The sequence below is a fragment of the Uranotaenia lowii genome, unplaced genomic scaffold (genome assembly GCF_029784155.1).
Source record: "Uranotaenia lowii strain MFRU-FL unplaced genomic scaffold, ASM2978415v1 HiC_scaffold_24, whole genome shotgun sequence".
NCBI classification, from domain to species: domain Eukaryota; kingdom Metazoa; phylum Arthropoda; class Insecta; order Diptera; family Culicidae; genus Uranotaenia; species Uranotaenia lowii.
The window spans coordinates 132,823-157,871 of NW_026598135.1; the positions used below are offsets into that span (position 1 = coordinate 132,823).

At 33.7% G+C, this 25,049-nt stretch overlaps 1 protein-coding gene across 6 annotated transcripts in view; it reads left to right on the forward strand.

Moving 5' to 3' along the window:
* The window catches only part of LOC129759672 (GTPase-activating protein skywalker-like), a 150,365-nt gene that overhangs the window by 119,042 nt on the left and 6,274 nt on the right, over positions 1 to 25,049 (forward strand). For 4 of the 6 annotated variants that reach the window (XR_008740212.1, XM_055757183.1, XM_055757181.1 and 1 more), the window contains 6 exons: positions 6,553 to 6,677; positions 6,742 to 7,073; positions 14,262 to 14,430; positions 15,687 to 15,773; positions 23,881 to 24,039; positions 24,102 to 24,322. Coding sequence is in view for 5 of the 6 variants with exons in the window: in XM_055757183.1 (XP_055613158.1) it covers positions 6,553 to 6,677; positions 6,742 to 7,073; positions 14,262 to 14,430; positions 15,687 to 15,773; positions 23,881 to 24,039; positions 24,102 to 24,322 (1,093 nt within the window). In the remaining variant the exon portion in view is untranslated. Of the gene's footprint in view, positions 1 to 6,552; positions 6,678 to 6,741; positions 7,074 to 14,261; positions 14,431 to 14,854; positions 14,891 to 15,686; positions 15,774 to 23,880; positions 24,040 to 24,101; positions 24,323 to 25,049 lie in introns of all 6 variants that reach the window. The other 2 variants (XM_055757184.1, XM_055757185.1) reach the window with 2 other exon arrangements.

Genomic DNA, 25,049 nt, shown 5'->3' on the forward strand with positions numbered 1-25,049 from the left:
GACCCGTAGCAAAGAAAGACTGGATCATTTTTGGAGTGGAATGCTAGCAAATGCCAAGTGTCCAGAATTCTTCAACATCGTCAAAATGATCTGCTGTCTTTCACATGGCAACGCGAATGTTGAACGTAGTTTTTTCAGTAAATTCCGAAAGTCTCTTCGAAAATATGCGTGAAGAATCAGTGGTGGCTAAACGACATATCTATGATGCTGTTTTTATGCTGGAGGAATAAAATCAGTCCAAATTTCCAACAAACTTATTCAGAGAGTTCGAAATTCACATGCTCTGTATTTGGAAGACATAGATCGCCGCAAAAAGGAAGCTCTTGAATCAGATCAAACAAAGCTGATGAAGCGTCATCGAGAAGCGGAAGCAAAATCGCTTGAAGTGAAACGGAGGAAAATTTTGGAAGACGCACAGAAGAAGGCTCATAGCTTGCTAGAGAAAATTGTAATGCTGAAATCATAAGAATTTCTACAAGTGGATCGGAACAGGCTGACTTATCTTAAAATGTTTAATATCACAAATAATACTTCCATTAAAATTATCGTAATAAATTAGTATTCTCGACTCAAAGCTTTCTGTGCATTTATTTTCGGGGGAAATATATTTTTTATAACTTTAAGTTGCTTCCTCAGGTTATTTTTCAAACCTGGAATTTTCTGGAAAAACGACTGGAAAATCAGGGAATTTTATTACCAGATATGAGTCGACACCCTGAAATCATAAAAGCTCAAAGGTCAACAGAGAAAAAATCGGTATTTTGAAAATGAAAACTCGCTGGTCACCCTGAAATATTCATAGAAACATTTCTAAACCCAGAGAAAAGGTTGCAAAAATCACCCTGAAATACTCATAGAAACATTTCAACACCCAGAAAAGAGGTTGCAAAAATCGAATGCCTGTTTAGCAAATCTCTGTGACAAAATGCACTGAAAAGTGTAGGGTAGAATGAAGATACTTGATCCCTGGGGATATTTATTCCTTAGCTATCTCTCGAAACTGGAATGTCTTACATAGATCAATTGTTCCTGCAAAATTTATCAAATAGAGCAAAACAGCGAACCTGTTATCTAAAAAAATAAATAAAAAATTTATTTTTGAGTTATTGTACATTTTTTGAAAAATCTAACAAAATGTGACTTAAAGATCTTTTTTTATCACTTAAAATGTTTCCCACACGAAAAAATTATAATAAAAAACATTTAGGTATTCTAGTATGTTAATCGTTAGAGTATAATATGAACTTTTTCATGGGATATTTTCAAAGCAATAAATCCTCTATTTTTTTTTATAAAAAGTTTTCCAAAAGTATGTTATGTATGTCACTTGATACCTCAAGTCCAAAAATATTTATTTTTAAACTGAACTCATGTTGTTCATTGATAAGCACGATTATTTTAGTATTTATCCAATTCCTAATATTTATCCAATAATTTCCTAAGAAAAAGGACTGAAAAAAAGTGGTATTATCTAAAACAGGCATGTCAAACTCGGAAATAATATTATTTGAAATGAAAGATTTTTAATGCGGCCCGCACACGCATTAAAAATCTTTCATTTCCAAAAATAATATTATTTCCTCTCGTAACAAAAAAAATCTTTTTAATATTTTGTGGCAGGAAAGCCAGCGTACTTCTGTGAAGTAGAAAATTTTGTAATAATTTAAGACGGGGCCACGCGGGCCGCATTGACTAAGCCCGCGGACCGCATGCGGCCCGCGAACCCCCAGTTTGACTTGCCTGATCTAAAAGTTAAAAAATGTGCCTTTAATTAAGCAATGACGATAGGGTAGTAGACAAACTCTAAGTATTCTTTTGTCTTACACTTATAAACTGTAAAATGAATACTTATATGTCCAAAAAAGTCGATGAAACTTTTATCTTTAGATTTTGCATGATTGTTGGCAAAGTTTAGGGCACCCTGATAAAATAATCAGGTCTCCTTTAACCTTCAAATTTTCACAATTTTTAAAATTCCACGAAATCACTTCTAGTTCATCTACGGGTTCATGTACCGATCTAACTTTTGCAGCAATTTAACTTGAAATTACACACTGTCAGAAAATGCAAAAGACGGTTATCTGCATTTTTTTTTTTTACAAAAAGATATGATGAAAATAAGAAAATGGGATAATGTATCCCCATTCTCCCCTACTGTACCAAAGGCTATATATTTGGAAAAGCACTACTGGCATAAAGACTCAAGCTCCCAAGTAACACCACTACATTCAAGCGAAACCAGAAAAACATTTCATAGGATTTTTATCCTATTGGATAATTCATCCCAACAGAAAAATATATAGTGAGAATTGAATTTACTGCAACATCTCATCTCGACTTGCCAGTCCGGCATCTTACCCAGTGCACCATCTTAGTCGGTTAGCAAACGAAGGTTTATTGTCATAGTACTTCTGCCCCCGCCGATTACCATAATGGATTTTTGCCGTCGCAAAGTGGTTCAAAATAAAAAAAAAGTGGGAAAAACTATTAAAAAGCTTTTTTGTTAAAGATTATTGGCGGAAAGTTGAAAAAAATAATAAATTAGAATTTTTTTAAAAATTTGCTATTTTTTCAATAATTTCTGAAACGGGGTTTGAGCTTTATACTACAAAATTGAATATTTTTCAATTAGTTATGAATATTTATGTCAAAAGTAAGTATGGGCCCCTTAATTCCTGTATATTAGTTGGATGAATATTAAAACTGATGTTTTAAGGTGAATTTGCATATGTATTGAAGCAAACAATGCTTGGTTTATTCTGTATAAATATTTTAAAATTTGCATTTTTAAACCAAGCAGCGTTCCACTCAATGACTTCGTATTCAAAATATAGCAAAAACTAGCAGCTGATTTTAAGATATGTTTTTGATGAGGCTTTCACCTATCCAACGGTGTATAATTTACTACGGCGATCGACAGCGCAAGCTTTATTTTTGCTTCCGAAAAATAAATAGAGTAAATAGAAATTTTTTTATCATCTAATTTTGGGTTTTCAATCAAATGAAACTATATTAGTTCATGACATTAAGGACGTTTTTTATCTTCAAACTGTGAATAAGGTTATAATATATCACTTCGATATAAACATTTATAAATTTTTAAAGATTTATATGCTTTTTTAAGTTGTTTTGGCCTGAGAATAAAAAATCCAATTTTTAATTCTTGTGTTAAAGTTGTCGTTCGTGTGTGTTTCATAGAAGGTGTACAAAAGGCCCTAGAAAATGTCTAAATACATCATAACGTTCCTAGAATATTGATGATTCAATTCCAACATAAAAAATTGGTTGTCGCTGACTTGAAAAATTGACTTTTTTCCGGCTTTTTGGGGATTTGAACCACGTGCGTCGGTTGGAAACAAAGAACGTTTTTATTCCTATCCCGGTTTACATAAACACACAGCGCTCGGTACATCGTTCGACAATATCCTTGCTGGGTGATTGTTTCCATCCTGCTTTTTCTTGTGATCGGATATGGGATATGTTTTATTTGTTTTTTTTCAGAGATATGCAATGCGGTTGTGCTGGGAGGACAATGCCAGTTATTAGAAAGCTTGTTAATGCCGGAACGGCATAGAATCTTATACCGATAATTCCACCTTCATTCATTCATTCAAGTTCATTTTTGGAATAGAGTCTTATTTGTAGGTGTAGTAATCAAATTTCATTTCTTGCATTCCATTCCGAATTTAGTTTTCTTTGCTTGATAAGTTTCCGATCTATGCAAAAAATAGACCCTATTACATAAGACGAGTTACGAGTCTTTTTACTTGAGTGTGCCATTTTGGTATTACAGTAGTCGAGTCGAATAGAACTTCAGTCGAGTAGCTAGACTGAGTCGACTGCTTGCAAGTTCGTGACTAAGCTGTCACGATTAACCGAGCCATGTTTGTTTTATTCCGGGTTTGTTTACGGGAACAATATTGGAAATTTTGCACCTTTTTGTTTACCGTTTGTAAAATAGACTCTTACAGGCCATAATAAAAACAGTAAACATTAACGAAATCTTTCAGAAATGACAGGAAAATCAGTGGAAAGCTAGATATTTTGCATGGGGAAGCATTTCTAAGACGGTTTGAAAAATTTCAATATGACAGCCGCCATTCGAGCGCTCAATATAATTCGATCAGTTTCACTCGACTTCCATAATACGATATTTCGCTCGACTCGACAGTGACTGGAGTCGAGTCGAGTTACTCGACTCATTTTATGTAATAGGGGGGCCCATAATCCTTTGAGAGACTCTCTTACTGTAGAAAGAGGGGTCTCAATTTTAGGAACCTTCCTTTGCTCGAAAAGCCACCTGCCAAAGTTTCATGCAAATCGGTTCACTAATTTTCAAGTTTAAAGAGAACAGCCAGACAATTTATTTTTATACCTCGACAACGATTTATTCTGAAAAAGTTTCAAATATTGCATCGGATTCAAACTTGATATAATGAAAGAAGTTTGGATTCAGGATTGTGAAATTTGTAGGTTGGAATTCAACAAAACTTTGTTTTATAATGAATTAGGCTTAGATTCTATGCTAGAGGCAGAAATTAGTAGGTTTTGATAAAAATGATCGTTTTACAGTCAAATGCGAAAATTACAACTGTTTTGTTTTACAACTCTGAAAAAGTCTAAATTCAAAATTAGTAGAGGTAATCATCTTATAGAGGCAGTTAGCTAGATTTCCATAAATAGGGATTCCACAAGCACACATTAGTGAGCAAAACATGTTTTTGTTTTTCTAGGAAATGAAAATTTTAGGAGAAACCAGGTAACACGATGCTAAACCGAATTAGATTTCCTATGATTAATCAAGATAAACACAGTTTTGTCTAGATACATGCCTGCCGTACGGCAATAAATCATTGTTAATTTTATTTTGGACTGGTTCCAAGTCACATAGTTAACGTTTTCCATCTGTTTTTTTTTCTTATTCGATACAATGGTTTTCGATGTATCAAAACAACCCAGAATAACTTATGATAAATAGAAATTTTAAGAATATCTAAATGTCATTTGGTGGAAAGTTATTTTAAGTTGAGATTTATTGACCTTAAATTCTGTTCTTTACGTCTCTTTTCCATTCGACAACCATTCTCTGATGCATTACTAAGTAGAGCTTGCTTCAGAACCAATATTACATTAACATTGTGGTATGACATTCCAGTCCTGCTATATTCCGATACGTGACTGAATGCTCGTAAAATCTTTGAATCCTTCAATATAGCAAGCACCGGCTACGATCTTGCGAATAATGCCATCGACTTCTGTAAAATCCAGAGCACCCACATACTCACTTGGCAAGTCAGCCCTCCACAATGATTGTCGCGACAATAATCGCGTGCCAGCAAAAGCTAATGACGACATCATGGCGTCGCAAAACTATACGACGACGACGACGACGACAGCATTTATTTACAGCAGATATTTAGACACACCTCCTCCACTACCAATATTATCCATCGAACTAATACCAGCAGCACTAGAAAATAAACAATGTGGGTGGCAGTTTTCTGTTTTCCTTCGTTCTTTCCGAGCATCATCATTATCGGTGTGGGGTATGGTTTGATATGCAAATCATCGCCCGTCTTCGTCTACGGTCGGTGTATATTAATTACTGTTTGCTACAATTTGCTAAATGTTCGCAATGGCCTACCCGGGGTAATCATCCGAAAATAGGCTCTCTCTTGTTGCACGCAGCAAAGGCAGTTTTTTCCCTCTCGTTTCTTTCTTTGAGGTACATGGATCGATGAGGGATGCCAATCCCTTGAGGGTGCTTCAGACGTATTTCTTACTTAGCTTTGCCATTCTTGTTTTATTTTTAGATAATGCTTTCTGACGAAAACATGCAATGGCTTTATCTTCAAAAAGGACCAGAAATGGGAAGTACTCAGAGACTTCGAACATTTTTGCTTTCCTTTTCCCTTTTTATTCTATTTGGATTCATAAAATCTCGCGTGAGCTTTCATTACGTCGAATGAAACAAAATGTAAACAAAGAGATTTGTTACGAAAAAAAAATCAGAAACTGACATAAATTTGTCGCAACTCCTTTTCATTTAGAATATTTGTAGCCTGGAAAACATATTCTATATGTGAAATACAAACTTTAAAGTTGTTGTGATAACTTTTGCAGCAGTTTTCTGTGAATTCTGAAGTTGTTTCATACGACGTTATGAAAACTCACTCGAGCAGTTTATAAAAAAGTTTCATTCAGGGTTTTTTAAGGACGCAGTTTGTAAACCTAAAATTAACCCGACAGACTAAAAATTGATGTTCTCCTTCATATTTTTTTCTATGATAGACAAAGAAAACCATAGAAATATTCGGTGAAAAAACAAACATCTCTGCGCTTTCATCCGATTTAGTCGATTTAGAATGATAGTTTTGGTTCCTCTCAATCTTTAAAAAAATTGTATTCTTCACGCTACTCAATAAATTGATCTGAAATTTTTTTGAGCATAATCCTGGTGATTGTTCATCAACTTTTTGCCTGAACGAGGTTTATAATAAATAAAATAACGTCATATCAATCATGTTTTCTTTCTCCTTTGTTTCTTTGCAGAAGAAGAATGCTACCACTGCATGGCGAGCTTGGTAGCCCCGAAGGATAAAGTATTCATAACGCAGACAAAGCTGCTGTATGAAGTCACCTGGAAGACTGTGATGCAAATAGCCAAAAAACATGCGGTCAGTATAATGCCCATCGATCACTCCATTGACACTCGATTGACGATTTTTTTTCCTCCGGCAGAAATCCGCAGTGCTGTATTTAACGAGATTATGCCCGGGCCAGAAGTCGGAACGGATCTTCATGGACTGGTGCTGGTGGATCATGGGCGGGCTTCCCTTTCCCCACCTGGTGCGGGTGATGGACTGTTTCTTCCACGAGGGCATCAAGGTGCTGTACCGGGTGTCACTGGCGATACTGATCCTGTTCCACAAGCATGCCACCGCCACCAACAGCGACTGGGACCCGGACACGATCAAGAACGACATCGACAATGCGCTGCCCCGGTTCTGCAAAAATATCCCCGTTTCGCCGACCAAGCTGCTGCGGACGGCTTTTAGTATAAGAGCACTTAGGTAGGTTTTGAGACATTTTAATTTTAATTTAACTCCTGGTGACATTTACCCGTGACGGCAGTTTCGTAGAAGAAAAGTAAATGATTATGCGGCTGTCAAGCATTTTAGACTTATTCATGCTTAGGAGATGATGGAAAGTGAAACTAGAAGAATTATTTCAAGGAAATTTTTTTTTTACAAATAGAAAAGGTGTCTCTATTTGTCAAAGTCGGACCCATCATCGATTTAAAAAAGCCTCTTCAGGGTAACACTGCAAGTAAATCCTGTTTTACTTTCTGGAGCCACTTTAATTCTAGAACTTTATTGACCGCTATGAGATTGATTCAAAGCCTTTCCAAGACGTCCGTCCAAATTTGGTTCCAGGAATTCTTTCCATCTACCGTTTCTCTACCAGGTTGATTCTGGCCGCTAGAACAACATAGCAAAAATTGTTTAAGTGCCCTGTTCGCTTCAGCCTCTAATGGAGGGTACGTCACTAGCCATAAATTCACAATGCCTTCACCATGGAACAGCAGGGTCAAAATAGCTTCGTCGTTTAACGTTAATCCGGCTTCGAATACTCGATTATATTACTGCCTTCACATGTATAACGCATTAAAGGATGATACGGTCAAAATTTGGTCAATATCAACTTGACGTATTTCTTTCAATTTTTCATTTAAAAAACCTGAACACCCCTCATTTTGAAGGTGTGTGTGTAGCATGTTGCTCCTATTTTGATTTTGGAATTCACTCTTCAGTTGTCAACATGCCGTCCAAGGAAGAAGAGCAGCGCATCGCGAAAATCCGAGCTACTCGCACGCAAAGCTGGAAAAATCGCTAAAAGTTACCAAATCAACCGTTACAAATGTAATTAAAGTGTTTGGGGAACGTTTGTCGACAGCCAGGAAGTCTGGATCGGGGGGAAATCGAAAACCGAAAGCCGCTGAGACGACAAAGAGAGTTGCCGGTAGTTTCAAGCGAAACCCTAACCTCTCTCTCCGAGATGCCGCAACTAAGCTGGGTTTATCGTCTACAAGTGTGCATCGAGCCAAAAAACGAGCCGGACTATCAACTTACAAGAAGGTAGTGACTCCAAATCGCGATGATAAACAAAATACGACGGCCAAAGCGCGATCCCGGAGGCTGTACACGACGATGCTGGCGAAGTTTGACTGCGTGGTAACGGACGACGAAACCTACGTCAAAGCCGACTACAAGCAGCTTCCGGGACAGGAGTTTTATACGGCAAAAGGAAGGGGAAAGGTAGCAGATATTTTCAAGCACATGAAACTGTCAAAGTTCACGAAGAAATATCTGGTTTGGCAAGCCATCTGTACCTGTGGCTTAAAAAGCAGCATTTTCATAGCTTCCGTGACTGTCAACCAAGAAATTCACGTGAAAGAGTGTTTGAATAAACGTCTGCTGCCTTTCCTGAAGAAACACGGTTGTTCCGTACTGTTTTGGCCGGATTTGGCATCTTGCCATTAACGGTAAAAAGGCCATAGAGTGGTACGCCGCCAACAACGTGCAGGTGGTTCCCAAGGACAAGAACCCTCCCAACACGCCAGAGCTCCGCCCAAATGAGAAATACTGGGCTATTGTCAAGCGGCACCTAAAGAAGACCAAAAAACTGCTAAGGACGAGCAGCAGTTCAAGGAAAACTGGCTTTCTGCGGCGAAGAAGGTAGACAAGGTGGCTGTACAAAATATGATGGCAGGGGTTAAGCGTAAGGCCCGGCAATTCGGATTTGGAAAAGCGGAAGCCTAACTGAATATTTTTCCTAAATTTTATACTAATTAAACTTGAAAAAGAAATTTAATTTGATTTTTTAAATAAACGATTTCACCGATTTACACGGGTTTTCCCTTGACACAATTTTGGCCGTATCACCGTTTAGTTGTTCCAAGGAACATTCTATTATGTGGAGGAATGAAAACCCACTTCGTTGCAGCGTTTGTAAGGTCGAGTAAATCATGCTATTTTAGGGATCTAGACAACTTGTTTGATTTCATTCATCGCAATCCCAAAGTTTACGTGATAAAAATGTTGTTATGTTATTAATAAATCAGAAGATCGATCATTCAAAGTTGCTTTTACAGAATCACCTTCAACTTAGTAGTTTCTTTTAAATTTTATAGATCCCATCGATAAAACTTTTCAAAAACTCCAGACATACTAACTTTATATTTCAACAATCACTCAACAAAATATCATTAAAGAGTGTAGCGTTGTTTCTTAGATATTAAAATTTAAGTGGTAAAAGTCCGATTTTCGTAGAATTATTGTATCTCATGCCCGTAAACTTAAGAAAGATCAAATTTCGTGATAAAATAATGTGATAGTTGATCTTTCTTACGCAGAAGGTTTGACCAAAAAATATCATCAAAGTAAAAAGTTATGTAAGTTCAAAGTTGAAATGACATTGCACGGGCTTCCAATTTCTATACAATTATGAACGGTACTGTAAAATTGGCTCCAGAGAGTTCAAACGGAAAGTTTTTTTTATATATTTGGTGGGCTCCCGAGGAAAGTTCACATTCACATTAATTAAGTTAAACCAAACTAGGAAAGAGAATTTTTTCATCAATCAAAACACATCAGCAGCATTCAAATCTCTTTTCAAACTCAAAAAAAAATCGGATTTAAAAAAACACAGAAAAATTTAACTTAATTTTGACTTTAGTTTGCTTTATATGTCCACTTCACTTTCAAAATCCGGGCATGTCCGATAAAAACCGAGAGATTCTCTTATTTTTTGAATAAAGAAAATATTTCAGGGGTTTCAAGCATTATGTTCTATTGAGTAAGTATTTTCTCTCCATTAAAAAAATGTAACGGCTATCTATCCCCCATAGATTAACTTTTTCTCAGATTTGTCAAAATTCAAAGAAATACAGAAAACATCAGATTTTGAAAGAAAATTTGCAGAAATTTGGAAAAGTGAAAAAAGCTAAGAAAAACATTTAAGATCCTTTTAAATTGTAAGTTTTCTCGGGCTTTGTTGGGAATTAAATTAATTAAACCTGGCAATCTGGAATGCTCACTTTATAACAAGATTGCCAGATTTTTTTCAGCTCGTATCCAAGCCAGACAAGTCCGGGCAATTTCATATAAAAACCTGGCCAAATCCGGGCATTTGATTTCAAAATTGACGACCGAAAATTCGGGAAATATTCGGGCAAATTTTTCCAAAACCCTCAAATTACTTAAAAAAAAAAAAAATTGAATTTTTTTAATTAAAATTCATCGACAGATTTTAAATTGCAGTTAAGGCTTTAAAAAAACCTTCCATGATAATTTTTATAAATCTTGCTCAAAGATTTTCGTTTTGGAGGCATAAAAAAAATTACAAAACAATTTGCTTTGTTTTTTTTGTTGATTTGCCAAATAAAGCTAATAAATTCAGGCATTTTTCAATGAAATCCGAGCAGTCTGGCCGGGTTGGACTGTTTCCGAATTTTATATTAAATATTCGGGCAAACCCGGATAAAACCGGGCAATCTGGCAACCTTACTTTATAAGCATAAGTATGAATATGAATAATGCAAAATTAATGTTAGTATGTCGTTTATTATTGAAATATGCCTTGATTTATACACTCAACACCCTTTTTAATTTTGAAAAAAGGTAAATGCTGTTGACTAAATAGAATCATTTGGCGAAACTGAGTTCCTCTATTGATTTTTTACTCCAATTTGAACCAATGATTTGAATTTCTAACTTTAACTTTTCCAACTGATTTAGCCCAAATTTCATACTTTTGATTCTGATGAACCTTTTTTTTTTTAATTATCCTAGGGATGCTATCCGGGACATGTTCCGCTTTTTTGTTGAATGTCCCGCCGTCCCGCTTTTTCGTTTGAAAAACATTTCAAAATTTACTGACTTACAATGGAAAAAATAGACTTTAGCCTCGATTTTAGTTCATTGGTTCAACACAAAAAAATATTCAAATACGTATTTTTCCTAAAATAAGCAGCAATTTTTCATAGTTTATATGTACAGTACTGAAAAACTCTAAATTTACTGTATGGTTCTGATTCAGTTAAGCGTTCTTGGAGCATGTTCCAATGCAATGTAAATAACTTTGGTATGAAGAAAATGTTGTTTAAGTTGCTTCCAAATGATTATAGATCTTAATTTTTCGACGGAATCTTTGTTAAAATGTATTTTATCATACACCACCTTTTTCGACTAAATTGTCCAAATCCAAAGTACACAATAATGGAAGTTTTCTTGAGTTTTCAAATTTTCCAAATAAATTTGAAATTTATTTGTTACTTTACAAAGGTTTTTCAGGTGGTGTCAAATCCGCCGTTTACGTGTAGGACTTGAAATATTTCTTTCAAATAACATGTTAATTTGCAAAAACCGTGTAAAATAAGGGTGCTTGTGGCAAAAACCGTGTAAAAAGCAGTCATGAAAAAAAAGAAATAAGCAAAACCAACCCGCGTAAAAAAAATCTCAATGTTCATTCTATGAATAACTTTGGCTGATGGTATAAGTTTGGCAATATAATTAAGCTTTTTTCAAAAGTTTCTTAAATCTCTTGCTTTTTTCGACTGTTCCTCTTTTTTTCTTGAATTGTTCTGCTTTTTTCTTAAGCTACCCTGAGTTTAGCCTATCATTTTCTAAATGGCCATTTTCATATTATTATTACCATAAATTGCTCTTAAAGTTGAATTTTGAATTTCATTTAGCGATTTTCAATCTTATCTTATTCCGGATTTATGATTCATTTAATTCCCATTTTGAATTATTGTTTTTGCAGGTAACTTTTGTCACATTTAGAAGAACTTTTGCAAAAGCTTCTGAATTTTTTTATAATATTTTTTCATATGATAAATAAATGATTTTTAATTATAAGTTTTAATCCGCATAACATTTTAAAAATTTCAACACATTTCATGAATACGATTATTTTGCGTTTTAAAAATATAAAACTGATGGATAATTAATTATTGTTTAAAGATATCAGACATTATGGTTCTTTGAAGGCAATATGTACAACGAGCTCTTTACAGTGTCTTTGTATGTTTAAAATATTATGTGTTCTCTGGGACAGCATATGAAAAAAATGATTCATAGCCCCCTCCTCCCCCCACGGGAGAAAAAACCTTATTCAGTGAAAATCAGTTTTTTATATAAATCCTACGTAAAGAAGAAGTTGAAGTTAATCACGAGTAAATTTTCATTAAAAATTTGATATAGACGTTAATTGTATTTCTTTGCTAAAAATACGAAATGGGAAAAGTATGCGTGTTTCCATTCTTCTATGTTCGCTTTTCCACCGAATGTTAGAAATTATAGCCAAAATTATTTGAAATTCTAATTTCAGGATCCATATTTTAGATTCAGAGTTGATATAGAAAAATTTGATTGAAAAATCAGGCTCAGTATGATATTTCAAATTTAGATTCTGAATACAAATGTGCTCTGTGTTAAGACTTTAATCATGCACTCAGAAGTTGGTCTGAAAATTAAGATGAATTTTTAAAAAGATTCTGGTATAAGCTTGAGACTTCAAGTTTTCAAATCGGACTCCAAATAAAATTTCAAAGTGTTAAAATATAACTAAGCTTGAGGTTTCAATTTCAGACTTATTATCTGGATTAAATATACTCATTTCAGAACAGAAATTTAACCAAAACTAAGAAACTAGTAATCTAAATCCATAATCAAGTAACCAATACTCAGTACTATGATTCAGAAATAATTATTCAAATAAAGTTCGAAACATATATCCATATTCAGAAGCAAAACAAAACAATAGTGATGCTATTTATGTAATTAATGTTAAAATATGCTTATCTTTTTAGCTGAATAAACTTATTTATTAGAGTTATTACAAAAAAAAAAATTTGGCTCATTCTGGCGATTTCCATTAATTTTATTTTTTGAGATTTTTGAGATTGATGAACTTGTTTTCAAATGCATTTTTATAACTTTATAACTTTCCAAGTGAAATCAAATAATTGCATTGAAATTTTACCAGGTTTTAAATTAAAATATTGGCAAACTTCTACATGAGAAATCGTGATAGATGTATCACCTGTATTATCAAATATTCATCAAAATATATCATTTTCCAGCTCATTTGATGTTGCAGCTTTCATTTTAAGACGTCATTATGGGCTTTTCGTTCCTTTTAGAGTTATGGAGAAAATAATGACAATAAATCTTTATTTTTGCATTCATTTTTAATAAATCTTATATGATTTTGCGAAGAATTCATTAAATTTTTCAATAAAGTACCTTAAATTTTATTAATTTTCCCCGCAGTTTGAAAATGACAAAAAAAATTGCATTTCAAATATTGTTCAATTATTTTCACTAGAAAATCTAACCTTGAATGTCTCGGAAAATATATTTTCCTCATTATAATTTAAAATATTGTAAAAACCTTTAAACCCCAAAATTGTTTTATTGACAAACGGAAGTTTCGGTTCTGATTAGTTGATCGAACTTTGAAATCTACCAGAGAATTTGATATTTAGAACGTCAACTTAGATGTGGGTACCAAATGTGCTTTTGAAATGTTGCAAGATTCAAAGATGACATCCTAAATGTTTAAATTATAAAAATAAAGAAGTTTTTGTAAAAAACAAGTGTCAAAGAATAAGTTGTTGTCTAAGACGAAAGTGACAATTTTCGTTGAACAAATGGGATATTGAAATGATTTTCCTGCCCTTTTAAGTTTCAACATTTATTATAATTTATTATCGGTGCGAAATCCAACAAGTCTCACCGAAATTTTTGCAGTTGTGAAGAACTTTCTAATTAAAAAATTGATTCACTGAAAATTTTCAGTTTTCACATACTTTCACTTACAAATATCATAAAATATCTATTTCTTCAGTCTTGTAAAATGTATTAAGCAGTGTATTCTAAAACCTTGAGAAACATAAAATCTCATAAAGCCGGGAATTTGAAAATGAAAACCCACTTGCCACTCTGATATATGGATAAAAAATGGTGGCTCCAGAGAGTTCACATTCTATTTTTATCATAACCAAGTACGTATATTGGTAAAAATGTTCAAAACTGCTCAGATATCTTTTTTTTTTAACCGATAAACCTCAGTAAATTTATTCATATCGAATTGTGTCAACTACGGAAACTACAGCTGATAAATTTTCATACTGGAAAACCAATTTTGATCCTTTTGTTTAATCAACATTTTTTTTCTTCTTCTCTTCCAAACAGTTCAACCTACATATCTAGGATTTTTCTTAAGACTGAAATGGTACTGAAGAGTAAGTCAGTTCTTAGTGGTTCGAAGCAGATGGTAAGATCACGTTCTAGCGATAATTTACCAACGAGTCAATCCCAAGTCAACGTACAAATGATGTCACACACGCTAACCATCCGAGAGGTGAGTAAATTCGTCCTGCTTTTAACTACGAAAGGGGGAAAGGGGAGAAAGATTTGAAACACTTTTCATCAACATCGTCAAGTCGGTCTGAGACCGGCATTTCGGTTGAGCTGCTTCCAAGAAATTGCTTTATTGGAAAAGTTGTTCTTCTGAGGAAGTGGGAGGGGGAATCTCAATTTCCTTGCGGGAAAAAAGCCATTCCATTACCCGGAACCACCTGTTCACTTCAGAGGAGGAGCAGAACTTCGCGAAGTGCTCGCGATTAATGGTATCATTTCGTTCAATTTCATTTTCACCGAGAGCAAAGCGAAACAAAAAAAAATATAAATGAATCGTTTGAAGTTGGGTTGTTGCTCTTGATGTGTCTTTCGGAGTAATTTTCTGAAAACCTCTTTCTTTTCTGATTGCGATTTTTTTCTTCTAGAGAGTGAAGGAAGATCGGGATTCTAGTCGAGCATCGGTATGGGTTATATTCTAATTTTGTTATTTTTTTTTTCTTCGTTCCTATCGATCTAATCTAACCGAAGAACTATACTTATACTCGTTGTTTGTATAGTGTGTACACTTGATGTCGATTTGTGCCCCTACACTAACAGCATAATTATTCGAACGAATTTTCATCACCAGACATCTACCATCAGTTGTCATCATATCCTTGAAGTTTAAAAAATAATATTCTGGGGCTATAGTATGGATTTCATTATGACATGGAAATTTTTTTTTTAACTTTTTAATCCTTATTACCTCATTGTTACTGGTATACTGCAAATTATCATCCGTCAGAATTTTCTTTCATAAATAATAACTACAATAAACATATAATTATACACCTTTTTGTCTCTTTTCATTTTACATTTTCATCAAAATAAACAGGGAACTAATACACATTTATTAATTTGCTTCAAAATATTAAAAGGCAATAAAAAAGTGAATGTCACTTTTAATTTTTATGGGGAAATTATAACTATTACCAGGAAAGAATGAGAACCACTTCCATTGTATTGACAATATCTTTATTTTTATAAGATGTGATTTTCAATCAAATATTCTACCGACAGTAACATTCATCGATGTAAAAAATCACCCATCTCCTCCCTATTCAATTCCATTTATGTAATTTCATGCTGCTTTGGATTCTCGATGGATTTCTTCTCTAACAATTGTAACTTGTAAAATCGTTCATCAATGGGATTTGACAAACTCATCACACTCTTTCGAATCGTAAACGCCAAAAATGACAATTCTCAACCCTAAAGGGTGCCCACTCGCCCGATGTGAGAGTTTTGTCAATGGGCGTCTTCCCAACCCAATCGATAAAGAGTAAAGTTTGTGATCAGGATGACGTAAGTGTAGAGAAAGAGAGCCCACCCACACGTAACTATAGCTAGCACCAGAAACCTTCCCAACCCGCTTTTATTTCCGGCTTCTCAATGTGTGAATTCACTTTCACTTAGGCAGTGCCACTTGGTGTCAATGGAACGAAACCTACATGTTTACTGTCTTCTTGTTTGTTTCGTATTTGAGTACATCCTTTTTCTTTCGTTTTTTTTCCATTTGGCTTGAAGTTTTGAATGTATGTTCCTCCTTTTGTTACACCCCACGTGCTATTATGGCGTATAGAATTTTACATTGTTTTCCTCTCATTAAGTAGAGCATTCCTTTTTTTCGGTTTTACTTGCGTTAATGCGTGTTTTTTCTCGTAAGACGTTGTTTTATTCAGACTACCGTGATGAAGGTATGATTTTTCTGTTTTGAATATAACAAACGGCAGATCTTTTTTCCTTTTATAGCTTAGTGGGCGTTACTCTTAATATTTGTTTTACCTATTTGGCTTTTGAAGATAGACTTTTTTTTATTATACTTTTAAAGAAATGATAGCTGATTTGAACATTCTGCTTTAGTTGAAAAAAAAAAAACAACAGATAAATTTATTTACTAAATTGCAACACAACAAACATATCTACTTGTTCAACACTTAAAGGCTCGAAGTCGAAAAAATCGGTTTACAAACTTAAACCGCTGTAGCTTGCATTTCACTGGGATGCATTTCATCATACTTTGTTGAGTCCGAATTTTTTTGACCATTCATGAGTAAAGTTGCCAAAATTTTTTCAGTACGTATCCAGACCGGAGTACTCCGAGCTATTTTATCTATAAACCTGTCAAAATCCGAGAATTTTATTTCAAAATTGTCGACCAAAAATTCGGGCAATATTAATAAATATAATAAATTTGGTCGAAAGAATTACTCAATAAAAATCAAGAAAAAAAAATTTTTTCATCTAAATTTTAAATCGTGCTTTAAGGTTCTGAAAAATTTTTCATAATTATTTTTATAAAATTTGTTCAAAAAAATTCGTTTAGGACGCTGTTTCATTTTCTTTAGAATTTTAAAGCGTTAAGTTTACAGGATGAAATAAATAAGAAAATTTGCTAGATAATTTGTAGGATTAACGTTGAAGCGTTTATAGGTTATATCAAGGTTTAATCAAATAACAAAAAAATGAGACGCATTTCGCATGCCTTAAATGGTTTGTCAAACCTGATACCAATTTTTAAAATTGTTTTAATAGTTTCATTTAGGACATTTTATTCCTTACAGCAACAGAATACATTAAAAACCTATTTCGGATTTAAAAATAAATCACATCGTATCAAATAACTGTATTACCAAATTAAAAACAGGATAAAACTACTGCCACTTGATTTCAAAGCAAAGCAAAAATGATTTGTATTTTTAAAAAACTTTTCTCAGACAAATCTTTCGCATATTAACACTAGAAGGACCAGCAGATTAAATATACCTCTTCGAACCGTAACCAATCGAAATGACTGGTAAAGGGGAATTTTTTTATAACACAAAATTTTAACTTTTTTCTTCTGATATCGTTTCATAACTCATCAGGGTGACCAGCAAACTGGGAAAACCGGGAAAAAACCGGGAATTTGAAATGGGTCGTGAACTTCCTATCCAACTTCCTGTCCAACTAAGACATTCAAAACTGGGGAGTTATTTTAAAGAGTCCAACTAATTTAACACATAAATTTGATGAAAAAATAAAAATTGAACGTTAATAGACCGTTGGAAGAGAGATTAGAATTCAGTAATGCATCCATAAAGTCCTTATATATCTGTAGGTCAACTAATTTTCTAAAAAGCTAATTTTCACAAAGATCTTATAATCAAAGGTTTTTTTTATTTAAATTAAACAATGAATTATTTTTGAGGTGACTTTATTTATTTTTAGCTGTTTCCTATTACTGAAAAATTTTTAGCCCTCTTACACTTACACGTTCAACCTCCATAAAAATATCATCATTTTTGGTCAAAAAACCTGATAATCATATTTTAAAACAGCGAAAATCATAAAATCTTAATCGGGAAAACCGGTAAAAAACGGGGATTTTACAAATGGAAACTCGCTGGCCACCCTGAATTTTATATTTATCTCAATTTTTTCGACGTCATCCAGGGTTGCTAGCGAGCCGGGAAAACCAGGAAAAACTTTGGAATTTCATCTCATCACCGGGAAACCGGGAAAAACCGGGAATTTCGGCACATCACTGGGAAAATTGTCTTGTTAGTAATTTTTTTACGGAGTTTCAGGCAGTTTTCGGCAATCTCGATGTACATTTACATGAGATAAAACTAATTTTCGTTCAGTAGTAACAAACAAAGTTTAAATAGTTTTCCTAACTCATTGCGGACCAAATACGAGATTTCTTTTTTTTTTGCTCTCAGCAAGTGTGCTGCTACATTTCAAATGTTCTAAATTTAATGATTAAACTATAATCGACAAAGCTAAACACAAAACGTTTGTGACTTAATGATACTATGTTTGTAGAAATTTTTCTAGTGGCTCCTTAAAATAGATATATAGAGTGTCGAATTTCGGTGTTTCTAGGCGTAGATTTTTTCGCGGTCCTTAATATGTTACCTAAATCTTTTAATGTTTTCTATTTAAAGACTACCAGCTTTAGTTTTCGTATTCGATAAACACGTCTCATTAAATTCATGCAGAAACCAAATATTTTGGCAGCGTTAGACTTTTTAAAGCAGAGTAACATTTTTCTGAAATGAATATGAAGAAATATCTTTTTTGCCTTAAAAAGATATTTTTTGCAATGTTGTTGTTTTCGTTGTTCTGTTTTTCGTTAAATTGGCCTGAGGAGCGAAGCCGATATCGCAAATGTTTTGATTTTTTTATTCTTCCAACGTTGAACTTTTACTTAAAGTTTGCTGAGCTGGAATATATGTTTTATAGTAAAAATCCTGTCGAAATCTGAGGTCTCTAGTTTAGCCCTGTGTTTTTCACAATTTTCAATATTTTCACGAATCTTAAGTTCAAATGACTAGGGCACTACTGAATTTATTGTTTTGTATGAAGAAAGTATATTTTTTCTATAACCTGTCTTTGGATTTGTATAAAAATATAACTGCAGTAAGAAAATAACTAAATTAGGATTAAGTAGTATGTTTTAAGTTAGTCTGTATGGTATTCTAACCAAAGATGAACCAAATAAAATAAAAATAAAAAATAAAAAATTTCCCTACAATCTGATGATTTTATGTTTTGTAAGGCAAATTCCCATTCTAGGTGACAAGATGATTTACTATTATACTTGGATGTATTTTCTACTTATTTTTATATAAACTGTACATTTTTTTCTTTAACTCTGTAAAATTTTTAGATAAACTGGAATATTCATAGTGGGTCAAAAGAACCTAAAAACAGTGAAAATTTGACAAATTGTTCTAATTGTGGAGCAAATCAATGACTATTTCAATTACGTTGGATTTGTCTAAAAATTTAAGATAACCTGTCAATTTGATGCAAAAAGACAACGTGGTGAAAGACGTTGAAGTATTTGTCATGATTTCATACCGGTTAACAGATTAGAAAAAAAAATGTTAGACATTTTAACAATTATTTAATTCATCTTGATTTTATATTCAAAAACGAGTATGATAAATACCGAGAAAATCATCATTTTTAACCGGGAATAAACCGGGGGAAAACCGGGAAAAACTTTGGAATTTTAAAACGAAAAATCTCTAGCAACCCTGATCATCAAAACTATACAAAGTTAACAAAAAAATACCAGCTATTAAGACTATTTCAAACTGACTTTATTTTTTAAAATCGGTTAAGTTATTTCGCAGCTGAAGCCAAAACTGTAAAACCGTAAACCGTAAATGTAAATTGTAAATTTTCATCCAGAAGAAAAGATTGCGTATTGGAAGTTAGAAAAATCATATTTAAGTTTCTTGCAATACAATTAAAAATTTGAAAAACTATTAAAAAATATTTTTGGTTTCGATTTAATATAGAGCTATCCCATAGTGCCCTGATCAAAGTACAGAAATTTCACTTAAAACTGCCAACACACGTTTGTGTTTATAAGCACTAACTTATAGTTAAACATCTATTTTGACTGAATTTATACTTCATTTCAATACTTAGAACTCAAAATAACGTTTAATAACGAAACTCGCCGTTAACTGCATAATTTCAAGTTGTTTTGAAACTTTCCGAGAAAAAATTGAGGATTTCTCCGAATTTTGTACAAAATAAATTTGCATCGTTTGTCTTCGATTTACTCCTTTTTAACAACTTTAAAAAAAAATCGACAATTAAAAAAATATCAACAACACATTTCAAACAACCTTAAAGCAAATTTTCATGAAAAAATATTCAATGGGTTAATTTCTACAGCGTTTTTTTCCCGTTATACAATCGAGTCGGGGCAGGCCTTATTCATTAGGGGAGAATGAGGATACTTTATCCCTGGGGATACTTGATTCCTAAGCTATATCTCCAAACTGGAATGTCGTACAAAAATCAAATGCTCTAGAAAAATGTGCCAAATGAAAAAAAAACAGTAATGGTTGAAGCTCAAATTTTTTTAACAAAATTAGTTTTTGAGTTATTGAACTTTGTTTGAAAAATTTCACAAAATGTGACTTGAAGATCTTTTCTCGCCATTTTAAAATGTTCCTAAACTGGAAATATTATAACAAAAATATTTATTGCAATACATCAATCTTTCGAGTGTTAAATGAACTTCAAAATACAATATTTTCAAAGCGATGGAAAACTCCCAACTTTTTTCAGAAAAAGTTTTCTAAAATGTTGATTTTGGGTACAATTGATCCCTAATATATGGGTACAAATGATCCCGGTATATTCTTCTTCTCAATGGATCGTGATCATTGCTGATTATGAGATTACTAATATTTATCCAATAGCCAATATTCATCCATCAATTATCTGAAGAAAAGGGCTTAAATAATTGATTTTCTCTTGTTTATAAAAAATTGCGCCCGTAAGTATGCAATGTCATAAGGGTGGAGAATGAGCAATAGAATTTTTTTTTCTGACCATTATAGATTGTGAAATGCGAACAAACATGACCAAAATAGTCAATTAACATTCTATCTTAGGGTATTGTTTCATTTTTTCCATGGATTAGGGCTGCCTGAATAAAGGATCAAGTCTCCCCTAACTTCAAAAATATCGCAATTTTTTCTACTCCCACGAAAATGCTTCTAGTTCATCTACGGGTTCAAGTATCTTTCTATTTTTAGAAGCATAGAAACTTGAAGTTATACGCTGTCAGAAAATGTAAAAAAATGCGAGTTGCTTAATTTTTCCAAAAAGATATGGTGAAAATAAGAAAAAGTTATCAAGTATCCCCACTCTCCTCTACCTAAAATTACTCAAATTACTCGGATGGACATGTATTCGAAAAAAAAAATGCTACTCTTAATTTTGTTAGTAACTTCTGCATGCATAATTGAAAATTCATGCAATTTTCAGTGAAGCTATCTACTAATGTAATGTTCACATGTGTAAATTTTTGTGACGTTCTGTCAATTGATTTTTGAGATATCGATACGGAAGGTCATTGAATAATTTTTCTGGGCAGGATCGCGAAAAAATCAGAAAAGTCTCATTGGGAGACTCAAAAACAGTTGGAAGTCAACTATTCGACCATATAGTAGATCGTTTAAGGAGACCTAGAGGGTCTAACAGTGAGCTAACTCATTCTAATCTTCACTATTCATGAAGTAGAGATGATTGGTTCCTGAAAGGTAGGGAATATTGGAGGTTTTATTAAACGCTAATAAAAAAAATCGAATGAGGATTTTTTTTCTGATGTGTGCATCTAGCTGACTTATAAACAGGCCTGATTCCATTTCTGCAAGGTAGAAAAGCTGCTCGCCGTAAAAAGCAACAAAATACGGTGGTTAAATCGTGCGCAAAATATTGATACATATAGGAAGATATTTTGAAAAATCACGTTAAAGACTCGTTGAAAAATGTTATGCCTCGCATTTCAGGTGTTTGATTATCTGTGGAAGTTGCAAATCAGTCACAAATCAGTCAGTCACTATTGACACAATGAATGGCTATATGTACAAAAAAAGTGGCCTCAACATGCGATCTTTTTTCCCTGAATGTCGTTGCATTTTTTTCGAATACACCCCTCACATAGTAAGTCAGACAGAAAATAACTACATAAGGAGTGTACTACATAAAAATTCTAAACATTCTTTTGTTAATAATTTAATACCTACATGCTTCATGGATAGAAATTCACAAAAATTTCTACAGGACAGTCCTTAACAGTAGAAAAAAAAATTATGCAAAAAAATAAATTAATAAACAAATCAATAAATATGTGTGTAGTCAAATAAGCTAAGCTAAATTAATAAATACTTTGTTGACACACAATCAACTTTACAGTACCTATGGATGGAAAAATTTGAACGTTAAATAGAATGCCGAAAAACCTAAATGAATGCAAAATTTAGAATTAAAATTGGAAATAGAGGTTTTTGATTTGGGATTTTTGAATTTTAGAACAGATAAGACGTCACGTCACTCAAAATCAAAATCCTGAATTGGAATTTCGTCCAGAATTCCAGATTCCACATTCAAAATTCAAAATTTCAATCCAGTATTTGACCTTCAGAACTTCCGAGCAAGCACTTAAAATTCTGGGTCAGAGTTAAGAATTCAGAATTTGAAATCAAGTTCAGAGTTCATGTAACGGAATTTGGAAACCACATGTAAAATCCAAATTTCAAAAATTTAAAGTTTCAAAACCGAATCAAGATTTGAAGTAGATACTTCTACATTATGTCCCATTTAAACTTCTCGTGAAAAAGAACGTGAAAAATCTTATTTTGTCAATAACTTAACAACGCCACGAAACTAGGTTTAGTGACATAGTGGAATCGATGAGTAATTGTTGAAAGGTGAAATTCCAGTAGGACTCCTTCCTAAAAAACTGATAGAACTGTTTTTAAGCGGATTCCCCCGCCATGATGAAATAAAACAGTTCTACATAGAAAGTTTTAAGGAACAAGTCCGGCTAGAATTTCAACCTGCAACCATTCCCCATCGATACCACCATGTTACACATGGTCACGTTTTTGAGTTATTGAAAAAATAAGATTTTTTCACGTTCATTTTCACGTGAAGTGTAAATGAGCCTTTAGTTGGAAAGTTTGATCAATTTTTTAAGATAAGATCCGTATACAAATATCGGATCCTGGACCGAATTGAAGTCATACAAAAATTATAATTGAACTGAAACTTTGTTTCTGAATCCTGCTTTGATAGAGTGTGCCAATTTTGGAAAAACTTTTTTTTTTGATTTTTTACATAAAAAAAACTTCAAATCATAACCCGCAAACCTAATTTTTTTAAGAAACAAATCTCAAATTCGGAAAAAAGATCTCATTCGAATCACCATAATTACACTTCTAAGCTCTAGGTATCTAGAGCTGTAGCACAAATTTTGAGATTTCTCTAGAAATCAGTATGAGAGAATGCTAATCTGAAGTCACTAAAAAACATTAACCACAGAGTTTTAGCCTAAATGGTAGCATAAATCGAGTTTTTTTTGAATGTCCAAATGTTAGTCGTTTTATTTCTGGTTTTCCAAAGTTTTTTCTTCGTAGGTAAAAAAAAATGTATCGAAAATCCCTCAAAAATTCATCATATATTCCTTTAATACAACTCATATTTTTTTCTTTATTTGTTGATCTTTAGTTGTTCGATACCCCAAATGCATGTTTCATAAAGTTGAAGCTATTTAATCCTTTCAGCCATCAAGCGAGCCATTATTGTGTCATACATTTTGGTTTTGAATGTTATTTCTTCCTTTCAAATAACTTATGTTCTATTGACTAGATATGTTTAACCGATGGCTAATTTAAGTGTCAGTTCAAATGTACCGTAGGTTGTTATGAATAAGATTTTTGAAAGTACCGTAAATTATTTCTATTGAATGGTTTGATTGGATTTTTTTCGAATCGCAAGTTTTCCGAAAGTGATAGTTTCCTACTTCCTACGGTACAAAAAGTATAAAATTAAATATTTGAAACGACTAATTTCGTTCCATTTTTTATTTCTTTTCCAATCCGAAAACCATCAGCTGTTTACCCTTTGGTCCTGGCTGCCAGTGAGAATAACAATGTATCAACCGGTACTGCTATACACAACGGAAGAACATGGATGTTCACTGACGACGTTCTACGTGCGCGTTGAGCAACACGAACCGACCCTTCTCATGATCAAAACTTGCAATAATGAGGTTTGTTTTTTTCGTTGAATTTGGAAGTTTGATAAAATTAACTTTTAACCTTCCCTTTGTAGGTATTTGGTGCGTACTGTTCGACGCGGTGGTACGAGCGGAACCTAAAGGACGAACGTGGGCAGCGGCAGGCCTACTTCGGTACCGGTGAGACGTTCCTGTTTTCGTTGTACCCGGAAAGGGCCAAGTACCCATGGGTTGGCATCGAGGGGGACAAGGGCCTGGGGCACGCTTCGGAGCTGTTCATGGCCGCCGATTCCAAGATGATAACGATTGGTGGGGGGTAAGTAACTTCTTCAGTTTTAGTAATTCTTTTGAGCACCACTTTAAACCAGGCAGATTATAGTCTACGATAATAATGATGTCGTCTTCAGGATTAGTGATTGAGCATACTTTAGAAAAGCTTCGAGAAAAAGATTCAGTAAAAGTTACATTTTTAACACGACCATGGGGAAAGTACACAGCACCAATGTAAAGCTTTCGTTCGCCTAGGTCGATACGAGTCCAGGCCATTTCCAAGTCAATCCATGTCACATCATCGATGGGCACGGCCGATAAGCAAGACTTAACGGCAATCAAAACACCACCTCCAGTAGATTTCGTGCTGTTGTGGGGGCCTCGATCACAACGGAACAATTTGTAGTCCGAGCAGAAAACCTGACTGGTAAGGATCCTGTCCTTAAGCCTAGTTTCGGTGAAAACAACGATGTCGTAACAGGAACTTGAGGTGGCAAGCAAATATTCTTTAACACAGGCGTTGATGCCGCCGACGTTCTGCTGCAGAGGTTGATATAATCACGTTTACTGCCATGCAAACCGGGTCGTTGTACATTGGAACAAGAAGATCCATCACGAAGAGGAAAGCCATTAGAAGATGGATACTTGCCTGGTAAGACAGGCTGGAGAACCGCCACGCAACATACGAACTTAGGGCTGTAACTTAGGGACTGGTGACGTTGGCAGGAATCAGCGCAACTGATTCATGTGCCCATGTGGGTCTCCGTAAGGCC